The following is a 26,107-nucleotide window of genomic DNA, read 5'->3' on the forward strand; positions in this document are numbered from 1 at the left end:
CTGAAGAAGGCAGCCATCTGAGCCCAGAAAAAGATGCAATTCCTGACAGATGCTACATGAGCATCCATGTGCGCTTCAAATCATGTTTTTGCCTTTGAATCTGAAATGCTGTGCAGTCCTGCTAATTAATAATTTTATTAAGTATAAATAAGCAAGAATCTATCGTTTTATATCACAATGTGATTTTTAAATTAAACTCTGTAACAAATACAGTCTTTTGGTTCTTGTTTTAAAATTAAGTTACAGATCAACGTGATGTCTCAGATACAGGTAGTCCTCATTTAACAACCATTCATTTAGTGATGGTTCAGACTTACGATGGTACTAAAAACTGACTTATGACCGGTCCTCACACTTACGACTGTCGCAGCGTTCCCCCCCCCCCGGTATTGTGATCACAATTTGGGCGCTTGGCAACCGGTTCGCATTTATGTCTGTCACAGTGTCCCATGGTCATGTGATCGCCATTTTCGACCTTCCTGGCCAACGTCTGGCAAGCAAAATCAATGGGAAACCGCACGATTCGCCACATGGTTCACTTAAAGCCCACAGTGATTCATTTAACGACCGCCACAAAAAAGGTTGTAAAATCGGGCTGGATTCGCTCAATGACTGCTTTGCTTAGCAACTGAAATGCCAGTCCCAATTGTGGTTGTTAAGCGAGGACTACCTGTATATTAGCAAGACTACCAGGAAGAAAAAGCCTACAAAATTAAGGCAATGCTTATTGTATGGAGTTTAAATAGCAGCAAAAGTTAGAGAAATAAAAAGTTACATTGATTTTATATTGATAGTTTTGATGGCAGTACGTGGGATGATATAACACAAATCCCAAGCTTTCCACAGCTCACAAGGTCCAGAAGTAAGTATCTATGGAGAATATTGACCTTGAAGTCAATATCTGGTTATTGAAGAGAGAACTATATACCATTTATGAAAATGGTCCAGAAACAGCTTGAGAGTTATGCCTGTGAAAAATGCAGAATGCAAACCAGACTTCCCATGCAATCACAACAGCAGCACTACAATAACAATAGATCTTACATTTGGTGAGGGATCTGTTTGTTCATATTTTATTTCTTCTTTCCCATTTGCTTCAGACTGTGTCAGTTGGTATGATCTGCCTTCAATGAAAGTAATATAGTCTTTATAAGAGCATAATGGGCCTGCCAGGATACCCATGAAATTACAGTTGTAACTTAAATATTCCAGTAGACTTGGCATGCGTCTGTAATTCAAAGACAAGCAACTGGTGAGATTTTACTTCTATTTTGGTAACAAGAACTCTACTACAAAATAGTATTAATACATACAGTGATTGATTGTAGCTGAAACTGTCTAGCTGACAGTAAATTTCATTTTTAACCACAGTCAAGAGATAGAGAAAACAGCTGGGATTCAAAACTAGTTGACTAGTTGTTTATTAAGAATCCTGCACTCGACAAAAGATCGAGCAGGAATGGAAAACTGGTGGCCCTAATAAAGGCTGCTGAACTAAACAATCTCAATCAGTTTGGCCAATGGTAGTTATGGTTCACCACATATGGAGGGCCACAGGTTTTCCTCCTTGGCTAAAAGTATAATACGCACAGTATGCTACATGATTCATTAAGGGATCTTATTTCTCATTAATGGAGAAAATCCAGGAAGTGAGACTAATTCAGCAGTATGCTACTAGAAACTGACTTCAATAAAACAGGGACACGGAAGTCACCATCCAACAATAAATTGTAAACTGACCGTTCTTCAGTGTTAATAGCATGCTTTATTTAAAACAATTTATTTAATTTGCATTTATGCTGCTTTGTTTGTTTATTTTGGCCCAAAACCTCATGATGGCTTTCTTCATATTATTGTAAAAAGGTGGAAAGCACCCAAATGCATGGACCCCATGTATTTTCAACTCCTGCAAAGCTGCTGAAAGGCTGACTGACAGATGGAATCTGAGACAGCAGTTGACACTAAAATATCGAAGAGCTTACCTCACAGCTAAGCATCGCTGTGATGGTGACAGTTCTTCCTCCTTTCGGAACATTCCTGTGCGTGGGCAAGAAATGAAAGTGTAACATGTTGGGCTCCTGCAAGAACTGCAGCAACATTTAAGCTTGGACAGTTCTCTTTTTTCCAGTGTAGTCATGAAGAGAAATAACTGCAATCTGATGCCAATCAATAAAGCGATTGATGCTAGCAGAGATTTGAGCGTATGCTTTGCCAACGTTCTAATCCTCTTTGTGATAAGCTAGGAGGGGCAGAGTTACCAGTTCAGATTTCCCAATCAGATTATTATAACAACGCGATTTAGATGATTCAGAAATTTGATTCAATTTAGGGAAAAAGGCCATTCTCCACATGTGCAGAAGCTACTGAATCATCAGACTATTTTCTTTAAGGACTAAATGCTGGTTAATTAAAAGATTGCCATTATTCCTTGTTTTCAGGTTCAGTTCAAGCAAGCTAATCAAAACAGGCCATGGCTACAGATCATAGCTCAGTCTTAACCATGATCACTTCCACAAGATTGGAAGTCTTAGATGACAAGCTAGGGCAAATGAAAACATGGTTTAGCATATCATGCAAAAGTGCTATTTCTTGTACCTTTGGATCAGAAAGACTATGATTTAATCTTAAATAATTAACTAAAACAATACAGTGTCAAACTTCTGGTTCACATTGCTGTCTTACTTCAATTAATCATACATAATTTTAAACAGGTTGTAGCATATAGCTGAAAAACTAAACTGACATTGATCTTAAACAGAGTGAGAAGGGCTACTATACATGACTGCATATATTCAGATGACTACTAGCTGGGAGCAGAGAGACATGAAAAACCCTAACTCTTTGCTACTATCTAATGGTTGTCCAGATTTTTGCAGCTTGGATAGTAATAGGTAGCCTTAATGGCAAGAGACTACACTATTATAGGGCTGTGCAAGATTCAAAAATTATTTGGATGAAATGCTTCAGATTTCATAAGAGCACAGCACCCTGCAGCTATTCATGAAAGAATCCCAAATTCATCAGGTTTCTGCATGAGTTAAAAAAAAAAAGGATACCTCTGCTTTAAGAAATTCACTAATTTAATGTTAACGCAACCTGGATTTTCTTGCGGGGAGTGGTAGCCAAATGTTGCACTGGGCAAAGTGTCATCATCACCAAGTTAGCTAAAATTCAGCAGCATAAAGTTGGAAGACTGCCTGTTGTGCCGCTGATATACTGTATGTCAGAGAAGAATGGAAGGAGGGAGGACACAAGCCTGAGGCCTACAGGGCCTGCCTCCTAATGCTGAACCATGATTAATGCTAGCTATATTCTAATACAGATAAATAAACATTATCTCTGTATATTTACAAATAAAACCAACTTAGTTTCCTGGTCTAAATGCATTCTCTTTTCAGATCTCCAGTTCTCAAAACTAAACAGCTAATTATAGTTTACATTTATTTAGACTCTTAGGTATCTTTATAACTTTACACAATTTTTACTACTAATTTTTTTCAAACTGTGGTTTAATTTTATTTTCATCTACAGTACTTTCGTATTCTTTAGACATTTTAAGATGTAAATTTCCTTGACTGTTCATTCTGAAAAAGGTGACTTTATTCAATAATAAATAATACAATACAATTTGCCCAATTAAAAAATTATACAAGAAAGCAAGAACTAAATAAAAAGAATTATTTGTTTAATGAAATCATCACAAAAACCAGTTTTGTCAATAAGATTCTCCTGGCTTTATAAGCAGGAATCTATCATCTATTCAACTGACTCAATATTCTGAATATGGATAGAAAATAATTTTTCAAGACTGCAAAGTTGAAAGAATAGCTGGCCAGAACACAATTTTCTACCCATAAATTAAAAAAAAAATTATCCTCCCAAATTTGTGTTAAAAATTTAAGGAAGAAAGTATTTTCTCACCCCCAAATCTTACCATCATGAATTTCGTATGCCAAACTTGTAATTTTCTGTGTAATTATCATCATTGGGCTGTAACAAAGATGGAGAAAAGACAGAAATTTTAGATTTCATTTATAAAACAGTACTTCTCTATGGGAAGATAAGGCTGAATGGGATAAAATACTTCTGACTCTGTTTTTTAAAAAAATATTTTGCCACTCAAATAACTTTTCACTGGTAGGCTCGGGCAGAGAAAAACAAAGAAACCAGTGGCATTTACACTGGCAGGAAATGATACATTTTTCAAAAGGTTTGTAGCTGATCTGCTCAAGAAGTCACAGAGACTGTTCAGAAAACGAGCTCACTTGTTTCTCCCTCCATAAAGGAAGAAGCTTCCATCCTTCCTTCGTCACAAAGCATTATTTGATTAACTCAACAAAATGGCAAATGACATTTCAAATGGGGATATCCTAATCTGAGGACAAATTTCATCACAAATTAAAAATAGAACATTTAAAGCTCTTTCCTTCAGGCACAAAAAGGAGAGGAGGAAGGCAGCATGCACAAGCTTGAATTTCAGACATGCCTGCTCTCATTATGTAAGCATTCAGCTATGTGCATATGTACAATTCCCCACCATTGCTCCCTCCCTTTTACATACATTTTAGATTTGAAATCTAAAGAATTTAGCCAAATTTGTTAACCATATTTTTAAAGGCATTCCCAAAATAACAAAATGCCAAACAGAAATCATACATTATCATTAACCAGAGAGAGAGAGGTAACAGAAAAAAACAGCACTGTCCCCTGTAAATAATGGACCACTGAAATGTAGCATTATTTCAATTGCACATACATTTGCTCCATAAATACTGGAATATAATCGACCTTGAAAAATTGAACTTAACCGGAGGGGAGGGGTACTTTGCCTCCCCTGCACCACACAGAAGATTCTGTTTGCTCCCTTTAAGACACATAAATAATGATAACACCAGAGAAAGCAATATAACAGAAATTCACCAGTACCCTAGAGAATGCTGTTCCCCAATTACATAATTCAAAAGTAGAGAAAGGAAGACACATTTCTGCAATATAAATGATTTCTTCTGATGGTAACTTTGGTGGTCTGTTCCAAGAGAATGTTAGGAAAACAAGACCACTCACAGGCAAGATTTATTATCCTTCATACACTTCCCCAGTACAAAAAAGTTTAATTTGTGAACTTAAACAAAAGTTTAAAACAAAACCAGACCCTTAAAAGAAGGGAATGGGAGGGGAGGGGGAGAGGGAGAGAAAAGGAACTGCAGAAAGGAAGCCTCTCAGTGCCCATGGCTGCATTGTGCCTTTCCACAGGCATGCACAGCTTTTTAAGTTAAGAGGTCAGACCCCTATGTTTTGTCAGATGCACTGAGATATATTTTAATCGGGAAAATGCCACAAGTGGTTTGATCTGAAATCCCCCTATTCATCCAGCTGATGCTGGATGAATTTTTACCCTACAGAGAAATCATTTTCACAGACATCCTATTTGAGATATACTTCCATTCTGAACTATAGACTTATGAAGGAGCTAGACAGAATTTTGTGATAGAGCAGCCTTCACCATATAGATTTTCCCATGTTCAGTCACATCCCTGAGTTAAATTACTTCATACTCTTCTCTTGCAATAAACAAACAGGTAAAGAACTCTAAAATGACTAATTCTGATTTTTTTTAAATTCTGAAATTTTCAGACACGTATGAAGTCTCAAGAAAATTACACTTAATTCAGATTTAACTATATTTAGCTACAGAAATAACTGCGAGTATGGAAAATAGTTCTTACCCAGAAAAATCAGCAGAATATTGTCCATAGTCAAAGATATAGACTCTAGAAATTTGGCACACAGTGAGGTATCCTAAAGCAAAAACAAAACAATATCTGGAAAAAAAAAAGTCATTGAATTATCTCTCACAGAGCCAATAGTTATTAATACAAGTCTGAATTGTTTTTCATCTTGAAAGGATAATGTAGTCTGAGACCCTTATATCACAAGGACAGTATTTTCCCAAAGATGCACTCACTGTCAACTCGTTCTCATTTTTACTCCTTTTATAAAAAATATTCAGACAATGGTGGTTAAAGACCACTTTTTCAATGATATCTCCTCAAAGCCTTTGAACCACAAGCCAGTCACTGTTTTTTTAAGCTTCCCTATTTAACAACAGGATCTACATTACAATCCTTATATTTTTAAGCACACTTTACAATTTTTATTGTCATTTCTTTTAATTAAAGCTGCTTTGCAGAAAAGTGGCATTGCAATGTGAAAATGAGTGAGCCTAGTAACAGCTAAAAGAACGCTTTCACAATTTTTTCAGTATTTTACCACTGATTACAAATTCTGCATTGATCTGCCATTACTCTGTATTTTAAGGATATTATACATACACTGGATCCAGAAATCAGAAAGCCAAGAGCTCAGCTGGAACCATGAGGCTTTCTCACTACAGCCTGAAAGCTCAGAGGACATTCTGGAATGACATATAGTGTGGAAATGGCATCCTGTACCAGTGGCAGTGCAAATCAATACAAGTAGGGGCTCTCTGAATTATCTCTCAGTAAGAAGATTTAAGTTGTGCCTGTGCCTGTGCCTGTAAGTCATAGTACTTAAATGGGATTAAACTTCACTGGGTCTTACATCCAAATAAGCATTCAGAGCTGCAGTCTGCATATTTGAAATTCTATAAAATAATGGTTTTACAGAGATCTTATTAATCACAGACTTAAAAAAAACCCAATCCATATAAATACCTTCTATCAATGAATAAAAATGACACATTTTCTCTTTCTTCTTCTAAAATGCGGACAGAGAATCTTAGTTCTGCATTACAACAGCATTTATCAGCTTTTGTAGCAAACTGTCACATTTGCTGAACAAAGGACAACTTTTTTCATGTCCTTTCTTCTCCTGCGAACCTTTCATAATGTTTTGCACTAGAAGATATGCCTCTTGTGATATTTTATTATAATACCATGCCAACAATTTAGGGTTTGGGGGTTTTTTACTGTACAGAAATCAACTGATGAGTCATTTTCCACATACACTTCTACATTCCATCTAAATATATCTTATCCCTCAGCATTTAGTTCTGCTAAATGAGGCTGGTCAAGAGTGGAAGCTCACCATCTCTTCAGCAGCCTCTGATTGAAGTGGAGTCTCCCTAAATTGCTGGAGAAAGTCTAGGTAAATTAAGCAAAAGAACTGGTTGTTTCGGAAAAGTGGTTGTTTTCTGAAGAGATATATAAAAGTCTAGCTAAGAAACTGTTCAATTTTTTTCTTTCATTTTTTCTATGTGGAGCTAAAGTCAAGCATAATATTCTTACGTCACTGTACAAATTTAGAAAAGTGGGTTTTAGTTCAGCTTTGAATCAAACCTAAGGCTGAACTTCAACTAGGTTCAAAGTACCGGTAGTCCTCACTTACTGACCACTCGTTCAGTGACCATTCAAAATTATGTCAGCACTGAAAAAGCAGAGACAACTGGTCCTCAAAGTTGTGGCTGTTGCAGCATCCCCACAGTCATGTGATCACAATTCAGATGCTTGGCAACTGGCACAAATCTGTGACAGACGCAGTGTCCCACAGTTACGTGATCGCCATTTGCAACCTTCACAGCCGGCTTCCAACAAGCAAAGTCAATGGAGAAGCTGGAAGGAAGTCGCAAGTTACAGTCATGTGAATTCACACTTAATGATCCACAGAGGTTTGCTTAATGACTGCAGCTGGAACTGAAATCCTAAGTCGGGCATGGTCACATGATTTTCATTTTATGACCGTGTTGTTTAGTGATGGAGTTGCTGGTCCCCAGTGCAGTCAGTGAGGACTAGGGAGCCAGTCTGGTGTAGTGGTTAAGGCATCAGGCTAGAAACTGGGAGACCATGAGTTCTAGTCCCTCCTTAGGCACAAAGCCAGCTAGGTCACCTTGGGCCAGTCACTTTCTCTCAGACCTAGGAAGGAGGCAAGGGCAAACTACTTCTGAAAAATCTTGTCAAGAAAACTGCAGGGACTTGTCCAGGAAGTCTCCAAGAATTGGACATGATTGAATGGATTAAAAAAAAAAAAAGTGAGGACTACCTGTATCTCTACAAATCTCTTGTAATTTAAATTCCATTTCCATCTCTTTATAGAGAACTTTTGACCTAGAGCATACAAGCACCATCTTGTGGTCTTTTTCTTTTACATTTTCTTGTGGGTTTTCTGTTAAGTTGCTGATCCTGATCAAGGCAACTCTGTATCTCCTTTTCTACAATGCTGAATGTATGCATTTAAAGTTAAAAACATGGCTTATAAGTTTATCACTTCTTTTCTGTAATAAATTGGATTTTGTTTCTCTCTTGTGAGATTTCTGTGTATCTAAGAAAAGGCTGGAATCCTCTACCTCAGGGTTTCTCAGTCAGGCTTCCGTGGCACCCTACTTCTGTGAGAGGTCACTAGGGGTTCCCTGGGACATCACGATTCATTTAAAAAATTATTTCAAATTCAGGCAACTTTGCATTAAAGAGGTAAGTTTCATTCTTTATTTTTAGATTAAGAACACTGTTAATGCATACATACAGGCCTACCCATGATACAGATATAATGATCTTGTAACTTCTGGCCTATATTTGAGCCTGAACGAGCAGGAGTTCCCCATGTCCTGAAAAATATGTCAAGTGTTCCCCCAGGGTCAAAAGGTTGAGAAAGGCTGCTCTAGCCACATGCCTTTAAGCTACATGGCTAAGAGAATGTATTATAGAGAATGCATTTTTAATTTGTTTTATCAGCCCTTTGAGGTAGGCCAGACCAGGAAACTGACTCCACAAGTTTAACTGGAACTGTACTTTATTGATCTAGGCTATAGTAACAGAAACTTGAAAGACCGTGTTTTTCCTTCCCTTCCTCTTGTATCCAAGGAGTTAGCCTGAGTTTCTTCCTAGTGTTTTCTTTATTTCACAGGCTTAAAGCATGTTTGTACAGCTGTTGTTGAAATAATCTCTGCATAGTTTCTCCAAGGTCATCCCTATGACTCTATACATATTTTACCTTTTAATCACCAGAAAGATGATTAAGAGACGGGTGTGAGAGTCCTATCTCTCACTATACAGAATAAGATAATCCTGACAGAGATAGGCAAGATCCATCACCAAAGCAACAAGGGAAAAAAACATCTTAAGTCCACAGCAAGCAGAAAATATGTATGCAGAAGAGTTTCAGACAGACACCTTCCTAATTCAGATAAGAAGGGAAGGAAGTACAGCTCAATCAGACTTGTAAGATTCTGTTATTATAGCCAATCTCAATAAAAGTAGTTTTAGCCTTCCTGTGGAATTGACTCCTGGTCTGGTCTATCTGGTGTGGCTGACATACTTGGGATATGGGGAGAATGCCATGTGAGACACTTCCCAAAACACAGGTGGCAACAGCAGGAACTAGCTAGCTTCTGCCACAATTTGGAAAACAAAGCCAGGATATTAAGACCAAGAGTTTCTGGCAGAGAAGTTTTGAGACTTCCAACCCTCCACCATATAGGCTCTACTTGTCCCACTATAACTTCCCTGCGGAGAAATGGATGAGAGGGATCCACATTCCATAGATCTCTCCTGATATTAAAAAGAACACAACGGAGGCAGGTTTAAGGTCACATTTAGAGTTTCCAGTCATCTGCAAGTTAGACCAACTAAATAATTATCTCTTTAAAGATGATAAACGTGGGAGATTTACCCTTAATATTTTAGAGGTCTGTTATTTCTTGCAAAACAATTTATACACATTATGCTTTTATTATGGCATCTTACTAATATAAAACTTCACTTACAGTATGCTGTGAGAAATTTTAAATAGCAAGGCACATTCAAAAGTATTTGGAAGCTATAATTAGATGGCTACATCTTTCTTGAATGAAACTCGGCAGGTATCTTAATAGGAAATAATTTGTGTATGATTGGACTGAAGCACTGTGTCGCCAGTTTCATTCACAGCAGCACCATGATAGCCATAGTTATTTCACTGTAAATATAGCAGAATTGTATTTTATACAACAAATGAAACTGAACATATTACCCATATAGCACATGACAGATTTTGTGTATGTGTGGGCGAAAGGATGTTAGGTTGTAATATCTTAACTTTCTGAAGACTGAAGAAGCCAGACTCCTGCATTTGCACATCATGATAAACTGCCCGTACATGAACAATTCAGCCTGATGGTTTAATGTGAAAAGTCAGTGGGTACTTTAGAAGAACAATGTCAAACTTGGCAACAACAACAACAAAGATTCTCAGAAAGTCTTCTTTAATCAGATTTATTGAAGGGAAAAAAAGTGTTACAGAAACCTCAAAACCTGGAAGCTTTCACTTTAGCACCCAATTTATTGCTAAATTCTCTAAGGCAATGACTGCTTATTTCTCTTGCTAACAACATCTGATAGATGGGGAGATGGCTAACAATTTTATTGTTAATGGAGCAATGTTCAGGTACTACAGCCTAGTAATGTTTTGCAAACTATTATCCACTTTCTCATAACAAAGGGCAATTAATGTTTATCATAATGGAAAGACAAGACTGATAAAAATACAGGGTTTTTTGTTGTTAAGATTTCCTTTTGTATTCAAAGGCATGACAGGCTATAATGTAGATGGAAGTAGAGAAATCAAGGGACAACTCAGCCATGATACAGGAGATTTTTTAAAATGTCAGGCAAGCCAGGGCTGAACTTCTTTATATCCTAAACATGTATATGTATATGAGTTTCTGTCTGTCACATACAATACCTCCCACCAAAAAAAAAAAACATAGACAAGCAGTAAAGGACAATATGGTTCTTTCTCTCTCTCTCATACACACCCACATAGATATTTAAGATTGAATTTATATGAAATTAAGGTTAGAATAGCAGTTAGTAAATGAAAGATGAGACTAATAAAATAGTTAATTACCACTGAAGACAGATACAAATAAGAATTAGGATAAAAGAGATTGGACTTTGATCTGAATTTGAATAAGATCACACAAATAATACACCACTAATGCCATCATGATTCTTTCAAAATTTGTCTTCCTAGGAGAATTAACTTGCAAACAAACCAACAAACCCTTGAAACAATTTCTGATGCATCACTATCCTTCTAACAACAGTGTGAAGGGCTTAGTAAAAATAAAAATGTGGAAGCTGCGAATCACAAAACTACATCTCAACATTTTCCTTTTAGAAAGAGCATATGGGAGGATCACAAATATAATCAGAAGTGGAAAGGTCTGTAAAATATCTAATGTAGGTCTTTGGGACAAGAGCTACTCTGTTTCAGAGGATGTATGAATCTCTCCAAAGTGGCCTGCTTTGAACTAGATCCAGAGGACACCCAAGTTCCTAACTTGCTTTGACCATGAGCTCACTGGATGACTAGCTCATTCATTATCTCCCAGCTCAACTACATCAAAGCAGTTCTTGTGAGGATAAAACGAAGGGAGCTCTGTGGAGTCCTTGGTGCTCTCTAAGCCTTGTTGTTTTCTTGCAGACGTTTCATTGCCAGGCTAGGCAACATCTTCAGTGCAAAGTGGGAGTGGGCCTTGCTCTCTGTTTATATACTGTGGTTTGTTCTGCTTGTGTTGGTGGAGGTGTTGTTCTCTCCTTGGGAGTTCCTTGATTGGGCTGTTGTTTGCTGCTTGGTTGATTGCCTGAGTTAATAGTTGCTTGATTAGGGTATGCTGTTATTGTGTTGTTTGAATGTTCATCTGGGGTTAATCCTAGTGCTAATCTTTGCATATGTGGGTGTTGATTGCTGGCAGGGAGGTGTTCTGGTCTTTTGGCTTTTCCATTGTCTCTTCTGAATGGTATGTAAATGTTGTTTACCTCTATGTGTCTGTTGATGGCTGCTTTGTCTGAGTGCCAGGTTTCCAGGAATTCTCTGGTGTTTTTGGATTTGGCTTGGTTTAGGATGCTCACAGTTTCCCAGTTGAAACTATGGTTGAGTCTGTCCATGTGTTGTGAGATTAAGGAGTTCTCATCGTGTCTTCTGAATGCTGGTTGGTGTTCGTGGATGTGCTCTGCTAGTCTTCTGCCTGTCTGTCCTACATAGTGGCTGTTACAGTCCTTGCACTGTATGTGGTAAATAACTCGTTTTTTTTTCTTGGGCTACTGGGTCTTTTGGGTTACTTAAGATGTTTTGAAGAGTTTTAGTTGGTTTATGGGCTACGGTGATGCCATGTGGTTGTTGGTGATTTCTGAGATGTTTCTGATGTATGGTCCCCATGTGCACTACCTTGCGTTCCCAGAACAAAAATCAAAGTAAAAATGTAATACGTGAACAAGTGTCCACTCTAAGATAAAATCCATCAAAATTTTGTAACACTTAATAATCTAAGGGGCTATTTGCCATTACCTGTCAACAATGCCCTTTTGCTGTTGAGATGGGACTTACGGGTAAATTCCTACAGAAAAAAAGAAATAGAATACATTCGAACAACCAAAAACAGTGATATTCAGAACTACTGTAGTCACAAAAATATTTAATCTTCTAAAATGCTCTAGTTTTGACCTCAAAACTTAAGTCACTACACTTTGAAAAAGAGGTTCCTGCATCAAACTGAAAAACAAATACATTAACTTATTATCAGTAATCACTTTCAATTGTGGGAAGCTTGAATTCTTGCAGACTGAAGTTATTTAAAAATAAATATGTGTACAATTATTTATTGAAATAAGTTTTACTTGACTAAAATCAGCAGGGGTTCACATGTGAGAGAGAGAGATATGAAGTAGAAAATGGTGTTCATTAGGCTAAGCAGATCACTTCCCCCATCTGCTTTTCCTGGGCCCCTCAGAGAAGCAATAAAAATGCTAGTGCAAGCATAAAAGTGCTTAGAAGGCAAAGGAATGTTGATAACAAGAAGGGATACTTGCAGTCAAGGAAAGCTATGTGAAGCAAGAACAAGGGAGATAACAGGAACAGAAACATTGGCTAGTAACTGTTATTCTAACACACAATCTCTGTATTATTAATAAAATCACTGTCTTTGTACTCCCACCTTCATTACCTCACTACATCTGACCTCATGAATTATAGGTATACTTTGATTTCCAAAAACCTATACAAGGCAGTTGCATCCCCACCCATTTTTAGATTTGCTATTGCAGCTTCCAATATTGAAATAAACACAGTCTGTGCTTCTATTGATGAGTATTCTGGTCTCCATTATTAAAATAACTCATAAAGGAGAAATTTCTCTGACACATACACTGCATAATGTATTTGCAAGGCAAATAAACAGAGAAGCATGAAGATATCTAAGTGCAATTATCTATCATTTCAATCTATATCTGCAACAAGTACAGATTGACATGACTAGGATTTAGATATTAAGCAATCTAAGCTACATTATTGTCATCTCCGGATTCAGCATGTCACAGTGAAACTAGAGCAAATAAGCACAGTTCACTTAGAAATATTGCTTTCTCACATACATTGGACCATAAACCATTTTTATAAAATTTTGCACGTGCATAGCAAAAGGACATTTCAACTGATACAACCTGAAGCAACTTCAATAGAGCAGAGCATGCACCTAAAACTAACTATAGCGCACCACTTTATTTTAACCAATTATTCAACCAAATGATGGCTGAAAGTGAAGAGGAACTGAGGAGCCTTATGATGAAGGTGAAAGAAGAAAGTGCAAAAGCTGGCTTGCAGCTAAACCTCAAAAAAACCAAGATTATGGCAACCAGCTTGATTGATAACTGGCAAATAGAGGGAGAAAATGTAGAAGCAGTGAAAGACTTTGTATTCCTAGGTGCAAAGATTACTGCAGATGCTGACTGCAGTCAGGAAATCAGAAGACGCTTAATCCTTGGAAGAAGAGCAATGACAAATCTCGATAAAATAGTTAAGAGCAGAGACATCACACTGACAACAAAGGCCCGCATAGTTAAAGCAATGGTGTTCCCTGTAGTAACATATGGCTGCGAGAGCTGGACCATAAGGAAGGCTGAGCGAAGGAAGATCGATGCTTTTGAACTGTGGTGTTGGAGGAAAATTCTGAGAGTGCCTTGGACTGCAAGAAGATCCAACCAGTCCATCCTCCAGGAAATAAAGCCAGACTGCTCACTTGAGGGAATGATATTAAAGGCAAAACTGAAATACTTTGGCCACATAATGAGAAGACAGGACACCCTGGAGAAGATGCTGATGCTAGGGAGAGTGGAAGGCAAAAGGAAGAGGGGCCGACCAAAGGCAAGATGGATGGATGATATTCTAGAGGTGACGGACTCGTCCCTGGGGGAGCTGGGGGTGTTGACGACCGACAGGAAGCTCTGGCGTGGGCTGGTCCATGAAGTCACGAAGAGTCGGAAGCGACTAAACGAATAAACAACAACATTCAACCAAAAAATTAAGGCATTCACCACCAAAATTCATATTCTGTATAACTGAACCAAAATGGAAAGAAACCATTCCCACTGTTTTTATCACTCCAATCAATCCCAGAAATCATATTCTTATATACTTGGCTGATGAATTACAAGACAAATGTAATGTATTAAGGCTTGGGGTGTGTGGGGTGTGTTGTTATAATCAAACATATGCCAAACTTATTTCAACACAACAAATTTCCATCTTCTTGCAACTGATTCTTCTCCAGCAGTGAGCACCACAAAAATAAGGATAAACAAATAGTACTAAACAAAGAGTCCATGTTTCAGCCTACACTGTAGTAATAAGGACAATTTTATTTACTGCTAACTGGGCCCTTCTTGGGAAGGCTAAGCAGGAACTGCCACTCCTGTGCTTAGATGCTTTTGCACACTTTGCTGAAAAAGTTGAAATCTGCAAAGTTCTAGTGGCTGGAGTTTTGAAGTGTGTCCGGGAAGTGCCTTAACACTGTTATCTGGAATGCTGTTCAGTTTGAGGGCTCTGATGAAGTGCCAGGATGCTCTCCAGCATGGCTCTATCACCTGCTGTTTAAATCCATGCCCTCTTGCTTTCTTCAGATAGCCCAGGAAGGTGTGAGTGGCTGGGTCCAGCAAAGAATCAATGCCTGTTTGGGGAAAGGAAATATTCCTGATGATTCTAAGGTGTTGGTGTGCCTTCTTTTGAACAAGACTTCCCTGGATTCAACTATCTGGACAACTACCACCCTCTCTCCAACCTCACCCTTTTAGACAAAGTTGTTCATTGTGTGGCTTCAGCTGCATAAAGCCCACCAAAAAAAAAAGTTTATCCGAATCCTCAGGCATGCAATCAGCGTAGTACTGGCCTCTTTGATAGATGAGTTATGCCAGGACCTAGTAGATCAGGAGAACGCACTCTTTCTGACCTTCTTGAGTTTGGTATCATTGATCAAAGTAGCCTTTTAGACTGCTGATGAGGGTTACAAACCACTGTTTTACATTAGTTCCACTCCTTTCTGAGCAGGAAAGTCCAATCAAAATAGGGAAAAAGACTTCCATGGAGAGTCCCACAAGGCATGATTGTTTCTTTCCTACTTTTCTTTTCTTTTCTTTATTATCCTACCTTTATTATTTTTATAAATAACTCAAGGCGGCAAACATACTTAATACTCCTTCCTCCTCCTATTTTTCCCCACAACATAAATTTTATATTATTTGATTTATATACTGCCTTAATTTGTACAACTCAAGGAGGTATACATAATACTCCTGCCTCCTATTTTCCCCACAACAACAATTCTGTCAGGTGGGTTGGGCTGAGAGAAAGTATTTGGCCTTAAGTCTCCCAGCCAGCTTTCATTTCTAAGGGAGGACTACAACTCAGTCTCTAGTCAAGACCTTAACTGCTACACCAAAGTGGCTCTCAACAGAACCTGTTGCTAGTGGGCATCATTGGTGAGATGCCATCAGCATGCTAATGATACTGTATATTACTGCCTTGGATCAAGCTGGAGATGCCATGGAAGTCTTGATTTAGGGCCTAAAAGCTATGAGAGGGACCAGGATAGGATAAAACAAGCTGAAATGAAATCCTAACAAAATGGAGTTTTTATTTGTCCAAAAATAACTTGGTTTTCTGTATATAACAATTACAACACTGGACAGGGTGGCTTTCCCCCTGAAAGAGTAGATCTGTGATTTAGATGTCTTCCTGGACTTATGGCTATTGCTATCTGGACAGGTGGAGGCTGTGACCAGGGGACTTTTGCCTAGCTTCAACTTCTATGCCAGTTGTAGCCATTTCTGCAATGAGATGACATGGTGACAGTAATTTATGCCCTCATCACTACCAGGACAGATTTCTGCAATCTGCTCTAGATGTTATTAACTCTGAGGACTACTCAGAAACTACAATTAATACTAATGCAGCTGCATGCATGCTGGTGAGTAAGAATGACTTCAATCATGTTACATCAATACTGTGCTGGTTGTTAGTAGGTTTTCAAGCATAAGTAAAGTGTTACTTCCAAGCTTTAAGCTCTACATGGGCTCCTATGTACCTTCAAGACCACCTTCTCCAGGCAGAACTATCCTGTCCAGCGTACTCATCTCAGAAGAGAAGGTTATCTATCCCTATATGAAAGAGATCAGTGGGGGTCCAAAGGAGTATTTCTTGGTTACCACCCCCACTTTATCAAGTAGCCTTCCCCAAGGCTAGAATGGCATACAATTTAACACCAATCTGCAAAGCAGTAAAAACTGAGCTGTTCCATATGGCCTTAGCTATTTAGGACTACTTGGGTTGATGGCATCCATAGTTGGTGTATCTAGGCATTATGTTTTTCACTATTTTTGCCTGTTTTCTTGGATGATCGCAGTTTTAATTATTTTATTACTCTGTACTGTGTCTTGCTCTATTTTATTGCTGTAAACTGGGAGTTAAAAGATTTGGCAGTATAAAAAATCAACAAAATAAATAAATCCTTTAAAGTGCACATAATTTTATAAACAGATGAAAATTTCAGTTTGTGAAATCAATTGAGTAACATGAAAAGGGAACTGCTATTGTCAGACAATATTTATTTAGGTAAGATTGAACAAACTGTACTACTGAGATTTCAATTTTGACATTCTTGGCAATCACAACATGGATAATATGGGATGATGCCAGCTTTATTGCCTGAGGGTGGTGATGCTATTTTTAGATATTATCAAAATAATATAAACACCAATTGGAACTTTACCTATCAAGCTTGGAATCTTTGAACACACACACACATACAGAGGTTCAGATACAGTGAATCACTATTCAGTAATGATATTGGGTGGTAATTTTTTGGTGAGATCAAATTTTGACTTTCTTTAGGTATTAATGCTATATTGGTCTCTATCCAACTGTCCAGTATCTTTCCAGTCTGTAAAATAGAGCTCATCGTGTATTGCAACAGTTGTAGTAGTTCATCTTCAAAATGTTTATAGTAAGAGGGTGGTAAACCATCTGGTCCAGGCACTTTCCCTATTTTAACCTTTTTTATAGCTTCACAAACTTCCCTTATTGTTACAGGTCCATTCATTAATTGCTTCTGCTTTTCTGTGATCTTCTACTTTTGTAGAATCTGTTAATAAGTTAGTCTCTAATGGCTGTACATCAAGGTAATATGTGAAAGGTTAGGGACTGCAGTTTGACCACTGAGCTTCTAGAAAGCTGTTGAAGGACATTTTGACAATGTCACAATGGGGACAAATTTCTTCATTTTTTCCCCCCTAGGTTTATTGGAGGGTGGATTAAGTTGGAAATAGGAGCAGGGGATTTCTGTGAGGCAAACTGCTCCATTTCCTATCCGTAACCTTCCAAAAAACAAAGAAAGTAGCCCCAGACTGCACCAATGAGATTTGGCATTACATTTTGGCAGCACAATATGAGAAGCCATAAATTGGATGATGAGGGGTAACATGCAGTACATGGGTTGCGCATCCTGATATAAAGTAATTAAAGATTAATTATGTTCTTCTATAAAAGAAATGATTTCTTCTAAAAGCTAGAAGATGACTAAGATTCATTGAATAATTTGTCCCTGATCCAAAGAAATTAAATATACTATATACAAAATCATACCTCTGTCAGAATATATGTCCTCAGATTCTTCAAAATAGTTTACAGATGGAAAGGAAGGAGTTAAAAGAATATATTCACAGTTATAACTAGCAGTTGTGCAAGCAGAAGACAGAATGCATAAACCATTTCCTTTCCCCTCCTCTTTCCTGAATCCTTTTCCCAAACCCAAACTTGGTCCAGAAGATCAAAAAGATTTTCCAGACATTAAAGGTAAAGGTAAAGGTTTCCCTTGACATTAAGTCCAGTTGTGTCCAACTCTAGGGGGCTGCTCATCTCCGTTTCAAAGCCATAGACACTTCCGTGGTCATGTGGCCGGCATGACTAAATGGAACGCCATTACCTGCCCGCTGAAGCGGTACCTATTAATCTACTCACATTTGCATGTTTTTGAACTGCTAGGTTGGCAGGAGCTGGGACTAGCAATGGGAGCTCACCCCGTCACGTGGATTCGAACCGCCGACCTTCTGGTTGGCAAGCTCAGCAGCTCAGCGGTTTAACCTGCAGCGCCACCACATCCCCAAACATTAGGAGCTATGTTATTGAAAGGTACAGGATGAGTGATACTGCCTGTTACTGGGAGAGGGCTCCTGTGTCAGTGGAGATCCTTTCATGCAAGTTTCTCCTGCATAATTTGGGGGAACCCCTTTTTTGCATCACAATGTCATCTACAATGTACAGTGTAAGGACTGTAACAGCTACTATGTAGGACAGAGAGGCAGGAGACTAGCAGAGCACATCCATGAACACCAACTAGCAGTCAGAAGACATGATGAAAGCTTAATCTCACAACACATGGACAGACTCAACCATAGTTTCAACTGGGAAACTGTGAGCATCCTAAACCAAGCCAAATCCAAAAACGCTAGGGGAATTCCTGGAAGCTTGGCGTTCAGACAAATCAGCCATCAACGGACACATAGAAATAAACCATATTTACACGCCATTCAAGAGACAATAAAAAAAGTTAAGAAGGAAACAAAAAGCCAGTTTGGTCTAGCGGTTAAGGCACCAGGCTAGAAACTAGGGGACTGAGAGTTCTAGTCCTGCCTTAGGCATGAAAGCTAGCTGGGTGACCTTGGGCCAGTCCATCTCTCTCAGCCCAACTCACCTCACAGGGTTGTTGTTGTGGGAAAAATAGGAGGAGAAGGAGTATTAGATATGCTCCCCAGCTTGAGTTATTTGTAAAAATAATAAAGGCAGGATAAAAAAAACCTAAAAAAAACAACAACCAGAACACAACAGCCAACACCCAGATAATGGATTAACACCAGGCAAATGATCAAACATAAAACAATACCCTAATCAACACTCTCTTCCTTCACTTCCCCAGTAACAACAACAACAACAGCACATAAGCTCTGAAGCCCAAGGACAAGCAATAACTCCACTTACAAAAGTAAAAAAGGACATTGACAACAGCGGACCTCATCTAGCCTCCTGACTCAAATGCCTGGGGAAATAGCCAGATCTTCAGTGCCTTAAGAAAGGCTAACAGGCCATCCAAATCTCTGGAGAGATGCTGCCACTGAGAAGGCATAACTCCAGGGTCCAACAAGATGACACTGTTTGACAGAAGGGACCTAGAGCATGCCTTCTCTACTACTGTAGATATGTGGAGGAGCAGAGACTATGGGAGAAAAGCAGTCCCACAAATACTCAGGCCCTTTGATATGTCGGCTCTATAGGTGATAACCAGCACTTTGAATCTCATCCTGAAACCTTCTGGGAGCCAGTGCAGCTTCCAGAGCAGTGATGTTATGTGGATGTAACAAGAATTGCCAATAACTGCCTGCACTGCTGTGTTCTGGACCAACTGCAGCTTCTGAATGCTCTTCAAGAGCAACCTCGTGTGAACAAATTACAGTAATCCAAACTAAAGGTCGAGTCACTGTGAGCAAGGCCTCCCAGTCCAGGAATGGATGGACTTGGTGCACAAGATGAACCTGTGGAAAGGCACCCCTAGCCATGGCTGCCATCTGTTCTTTGAGCAGGAGCCGAGAGTCCAGGAGAACTTCCAAAATGCACACCAACTCTGCATGGGGAACTGCACCCTCCTGCAGAGTTAAAGATGGAAAATCTCTGACCCCAGGGGACCTAAAACCCACAGTCACTCAGTCTTGCCAGGGTTGAGCCAAAGCCTGTTCTCTCCCATCCAGACCCCCTTAGCCTCCAGGCACTGGTAAACAACCCAGGATTGAGAAGTGCAAGTGGGTATCATCAGCAGCACACCCCATGCCAGCAGATTACCTTGCTCAGTGGCTTCATGTGGATGTTAATTAGGAGTGGGGAGAAGATGGAGCCCTGAGGCACTCCTCAAAGCTGGGGCCTTGAGCTCGACCTCTTATCCCCTACCATCACCAAGTGGACCTGGCTCTGGAGAAAGGAGAACTGTAAAGGTATGTGGGAATGACCTTGAGAGGTGAGGAGAAGAGATGCTGCCTAGGGAACAATCAGATAAAAGCGGGGTGGGGAGCCTGCAACTGCATAACTGGCACAGAAAGAAACTTAGAAAGGATCTACCCTAACTGATCAGGCTGTAAAAAGACATGGTGGGAGATTTGTCCTTTCAGACTTTCAGTATTCTGTTAACAGAGCCTTACAATAAAGTAGAATTAGCTCATCTGTTCATGCTTCTTGTCTGGTCTATCTGGAGGCGGCTGACAAGAACTGCCATAACATGGTGCCTCCCATTCCACCTCCGTCCATCCAACTCCATGCTCAGAAGTCTTTAACTTCTTAATTAAGCATACCAACTGCAATCCAGGGCAAGAGTGAGGGAGTGGCTCTTGTTATGCAGGAGATTCTTATGGCTTTCAGAGCACTGCTCTGCAGACAGCAGATGGGAGGCTGGGCTCTAGGGAAGAGATGGAATTTCCGCTACTGTACCAGCCTCCCTGCTGCATGGTAGCATCCCTGTCTGAGCTCCTCAATTCAGTTGACGGGCTGGTGGTGGACCATCTAATTATTCTAATTAGAATAATTACTCTAATTATTTCTCTCCAATCCATAAGATCAGAGAGGGTTGGCATGCTCTGGGTCCTTTCAGTTAGGTAACATTATTTGGTGGGACCCAGGAGATGTGCCTTCTCTGTTGCAGCTGCTGCTCTTTAAAATCAGCATTTCCCTAAGAGCTGGCTGGCCCTGATCTTGCCTGCCTGGTTTTTTTCCCTCAGCCATTGAGTCTTGGAGCAGTATGACCGATTGGATGAGTTTTGCTAGTATTTTACTGTATGTGTTTATGTACTCTTGTTTTGTGTTATGGATGCTTATTATTTTTATTGTTTTACTTTATGGAGTTATTTTTTTTTATGAACGATGTATGCTGCCCTGAGTTATTGTAGAGAGTCAAGAGGATGACCTTGATGGAGACAGGAGAGATCCGATACCAAAACAATGAGCAAAACATGGGTTGATCTCAAAACAAGAAGGTATGTGTAAGCATCTCAGAAAGACACCCCCTTAATTCACATGATTATAAGAAAGGGAAGATGTAAAGCATAACCAGGCTTGTAAGATTCTGTTACTACAGTTCAGTGTTCTTCAAACTCCACAACTTTAAGATCTGTGGACTTCAACTCCCCATGCTGGCTGGGGAACTCTGGGAGTTGGTCCACACATCTTAAACTTGCTGAGTTGAAAAACACTGCTGTAGTCCATCTTAACAAAAGTCCTGTTAGACTTCTGGGGAGTTTGTTCCTTGGTCTGGTCTACATTGTAGGGCTGACAGTTATGAGCCAAGTCAGCATCCATCCATCCATCTCTCTAAAAATAAAATAGACCCTACATGTTCTATAGTTTTCTTGCTATTGTTTTAATTAATACAAAGACTGCTGATAATTCTGATCACCTAGAGCAAACCACCAAGAGGTTTTTTTTAATTGTTTGTTTTAAGCAAAAGTAGCTGAGTTTGAGAAATGGTTATATAGAGCTATCCCCCTCAAAAAAATCAATGAAACAGAGTATTTGCAATGAATGAGGGGAAAAATGGTGCTTTACAGCAATACATATTCTCCTTCCACAGAATTCCCTTTCTAATTCCCTCCATTCCATTTACTTCATCAATTAAACTAACATTCTGATAATGGAAAGAAGGGTAAGATATAACACTGAAATATATAAATGAAAGATGGTATTTAAGGTGATTAGCATTACAGAAAATGAATTCAAATGCACTGATACAGTATGCATAATAATTGGATGCACATAAATTTACAAAATTAATAGTATTCCCTTACTAGAAATTCTGTTGTAGAGATGAATATGGACATGTGTGCCTTCCATAAAAAAATCAACTATTGCAATATAATGCTTATACAGGAGCTTATACCAGTTATTAATAATCTATATTAATTATAATCCTCGGTTATAGTAAAATATTTCAGCAATAAAACAAAAGCATGCATACAGTAGCTGTTCCTCAGTAGTCTTACATCTGAGAAATTTCCACAGCCCAGGTTATTTAAGAATTAAACAGAAACAGAAAAGGAAAAATAGAACATCCTTCACTGACAGAACTGTGGCTATCTTAAAATGTACACAATTGTACATTATGCACAGGGGCTCCTTTCACTTACTACAATGCAGCAGCCATACTGATTCAATCTGATTGCTGAAAGGGTTTTTTGTGTATGAGGTGCACATGGGCTGAGGCTGCTTTGCACTGGAATGATGTGACCACTTCATTGAGTTGGCCCACTTGAATGCTTTTTGTTCTTATCCAGTTTTCGTATTTGAGGAGGGAAATGTATTTATAATAAAAATGAATACAAATTGAAGCCAATATTAAAACCCAGGTTAGAAAATATTTTTAGTTATTTTACAGGATATTCTTCTTTTCCCCCCATCCATTTATTGTCAGATATCATACATCATCATTTTACTTAAAAAGGGAAAGAAAAAAGTAGAGCACATCAAGAGAATCACAGAATTGGAAGGATTCTAGCTGGCTCCTGTTAATTGTAGCATGCCTATCTAGTGCTCACAAACATGCTGCCTGATAATCTCCTCAAAGGCCTTTGTTGTTGTTTATTCATTCAGTTGCTTCCAACTCTTCGTGACTTCATGGACCAGCCCGCGACAGAGCTTCCTGTCGGTCCTCGCCACTCCCAGCTCCCCCAAGGTCGAGTCTATCACCTCCAGAATATCATCCATCCACCTTGCCCTTGGTCGGCCCCTCTTCCTTTTGCCTTCCACTTTCCCTAGCATCAGCATCTTCTCCAGGGTGTCCTGTCTTCTCATTATCTGGCCAAAGTACTTCAATTTTCCTCAAGTGAGCAGTCTGGCCTTATTTCCTGGAGTATGGACTGGTTTGATCTTCTTGCAGTCCAAGGCACTCTCAGAATTTTCCTCCAACACCACAGTTCCAAAGCATCGATCTTCCTTCTCTCAGCCTTCCTTATGGTCCAGCTCTCGCAGCCATATGTTACTACTGGGAACACCATTGCTTTAACTATGCGGACCTTTGTTGTCAGTGTGATGTCTCTGCTCTTAACTATTTTATTGAGATTTGTCATTGCTCTCCTCCCAAGAATTAAACGTCTTCTGATTTCCTGGCTGCAGTCAGCGTCTGCAGTAATCTTTGTGCCTAGAAATACAAAGTCTTTACGTTTTCTCCCTCTATGTTTTCTGCCTCTTTGAGTCTGCAGTAATCTTTGCGCCTAGAAATACAAACTGCCTCTACGTTTTCTCCCTCTATCTGCCAGTTATCAATCAAGCTGGTTACCATAATCTAGGTTTTTTTGAGGTTTAACTGCAAGTCAGCTTTTGCACTTTCTTCTTTCACCTTCCTCATAAGGCTCCTCAGTTCCTCTTCGCTTTCAGCCATCAAAGTGGTATCATCTGCATATCTGAGATTGTTAATGTTTCTTCCAGCAATTTTAACTCCAGCCTTGGATTCCTCAAACCCAGCATGTCGCATGATGTGTTCTGCGTACAAGTTGAATAGGTAGGGTGAGACTATACAGCCCTGCTGTACTCCTTTCCCAATCTTAAACCAGTCTGTTGTTCCGTGGTCTGTTCTTATTGTTCCTACTTGGTCGTTATACAGATTCTTCAGGAGGCAGACAAGATGACTTGTTATCCCCATACCACTAAGAACTTGCCACAATTTGTTGTCTACACAGTCAAAGGCTTTAGAATAGTCAATAAAACAGAAATAGATGTTTTTCTGAAACTCCCTGGCTTTTTCCATTATCCAGCGGATATTAGCAATTTGGTCCCTAGTTCCTCTGCCTTTTCTAAACCCAGCTTGTTTGTTGTTTATTCGTTTAGTCGCTTCCGACTCTTCGTGACTTCATGGACGAGCCCACGCCAGAGCTTCCTGTTGGTCGACAACACCCCTAGCTCCCCCAGGGACGGGTCCGTCACCTCTAGAATATTATCCATCCACTTTGCCCTTGGTCGGCCCCTCTTCCTTTTGCCTTCCACTCTCCCTAGCATCAGCATCTTCTCCAGGCTGTCCTGTCTTCTCATTATGTGGCCAACCTATTTCAGTTTTGCCTTTAATATCATTCCCTCAAGTGAGCAGTCTGGCTTTATTTCCTGGAGGATGGACTGATTTGATCTTCTTGCAGTCCAAGGCACTCTCAGAATTTTCCTCCAACACCACAGTTCAAAAGCATCTATCTTCCTTCTCTCAGCCTTCCTTATGGTCCAGCTCTGGCAGCCATATGTTACTACGGGGAACACCATTGCTTTAACTATGCAGACCTTTGTTGTCAATGTCAAAGGCTTTAGAATAGTCAATAACCCAGCTTGTACATCTGGCAATTCTCGCTCCATGAATTGCTGAAGTCTACCTTGCAGGATCTTGAGCATTACCTTACTGGCATGTGAAATGAGTGCCACTGTTCGATAGTTTGAACATTCTTTAGTGTTTCCCTTTTTTGGTATGGAGATATAAGTTGATGTTTTTCCAGTCTGATGGCCATTCTTATGTTTTCCAAATTTGCTGGCATATGGCATGCATCACCTGCCTTGACAGCATCATCCCAGGACAAACATCAAGCTGACAGATCTAATTTCCTGGGTTCTCCTCCTTCCCCTTTTTGAAGAAGGGGATGACATTTGCTCTCATCATCTTCTGATATATCAACCGTCCTCCAAGAATTCTCAGAGATAACCAAGTGTCCTGCACTAGTCTGAGTGGCAACAAACAGAAGCAATTATCAAGTTTCCAATGGTTTTATTAGCTTGGCCATAAATCAGTTGACAGTATTGCTAGAGCTGCAGGATGTAAATTAAGTAGAGAATGATCTGCAGATAAAGTGTCTCTTGCCTGTAGCTTAAGTACAACCAAGAAAAGCAGATCCAATACTGTAGTCTGGATCCACAATATCCAGTCCAGGGATTGTAAGATCTATTTACAAGGCAAGGAATGAAGAGAAACTAAGAATGAGAGCACAGAAGAATACTGGTTCACTAGCAGAAAGTAAGTTTCCAACAAGGAAACAAAGCCTTCCCTAGAGAAGTTGACACTCTTTCCTCTAAAGGAGATTTCACTGTTCAGCCCTGCTTAGCTGATTATTTGTTTTAGGGCTTGACACTCCCCCAAGTTCAGGATTGGGGGCTTGTTCGCTCAATCAGCGGTTATCAGGTCTGAGTCATTATTTTTCAGATGGCTGACACCTTTTTGGCTTTCATACTACAGGGCGACAGTCTGCCAGGTTTTTCTTTCCCCCCAGCGTTAGAATGAAAGGAGTCCATAAAACCATGAAGGATTGTGTGATCACCTCTGCTAGTTCCTTTAGTGGCTTGTGATATAATCCATCCTTCTGTGGAGATGGATTAATTTAAATCAGCAAAGTTTCCTCCTTCCCACAGTGACACAACCTTGATCAGCTAAGGATCAATTTCCCTTCTGAAAGAAGACAAAAAACAGAAGTTTTGCCTCCTCATCCTCATCCATTACCACTCACCACTATTCCTCGAAATGTACCAAGACTCTCTTTGGCCTTCCTTTCATTTGTAATATGCCAAAATAAAATAAAATAAAATAAAATTTGAGGGGTAACTTCCATGAGCCTCAGCTCATTCTGAGCTTTAGCTTTTCTGATACATCTTTACAGTTTCTGGAGATCACCTTGTATGCTTCTCTGGCTATGTTCCCTCCTTCCATTTCTTATAGACATCCCTCTTTCTCTTCTGAATTTCAGAGACTGCTGCATGCATTTGTGTGGGCCCC

At 39.4% G+C, this 26,107-nt stretch overlaps 1 protein-coding gene across 1 annotated transcript in view; it reads right to left on the bottom strand.

The window, feature by feature from the left end:
- Window positions 1–26,107, bottom strand: part of MBOAT2 (membrane bound O-acyltransferase domain containing 2) — a 111,088-nt gene that overhangs the window by 22,618 nt on the left and 62,363 nt on the right. Inside the window, exons 4-7 of the mRNA XM_063314372.1 lie at window positions 5,727–5,822; window positions 3,935–3,990; window positions 1,983–2,037; window positions 1,045–1,228 (exon numbers count right to left, since the gene is read on the bottom strand). Coding sequence (XP_063170442.1) covers window positions 1,045–1,228; window positions 1,983–2,037; window positions 3,935–3,990; window positions 5,727–5,822 — 391 coding nt within the window. The remainder of the gene's footprint in view (window positions 1–1,044; window positions 1,229–1,982; window positions 2,038–3,934; window positions 3,991–5,726; window positions 5,823–26,107) is intronic.

This window comes from Candoia aspera, chromosome 1, assembly GCF_035149785.1.
Source record: "Candoia aspera isolate rCanAsp1 chromosome 1, rCanAsp1.hap2, whole genome shotgun sequence".
NCBI classification, from domain to species: Eukaryota; Metazoa; Chordata; class Lepidosauria; order Squamata; family Boidae; genus Candoia; species Candoia aspera.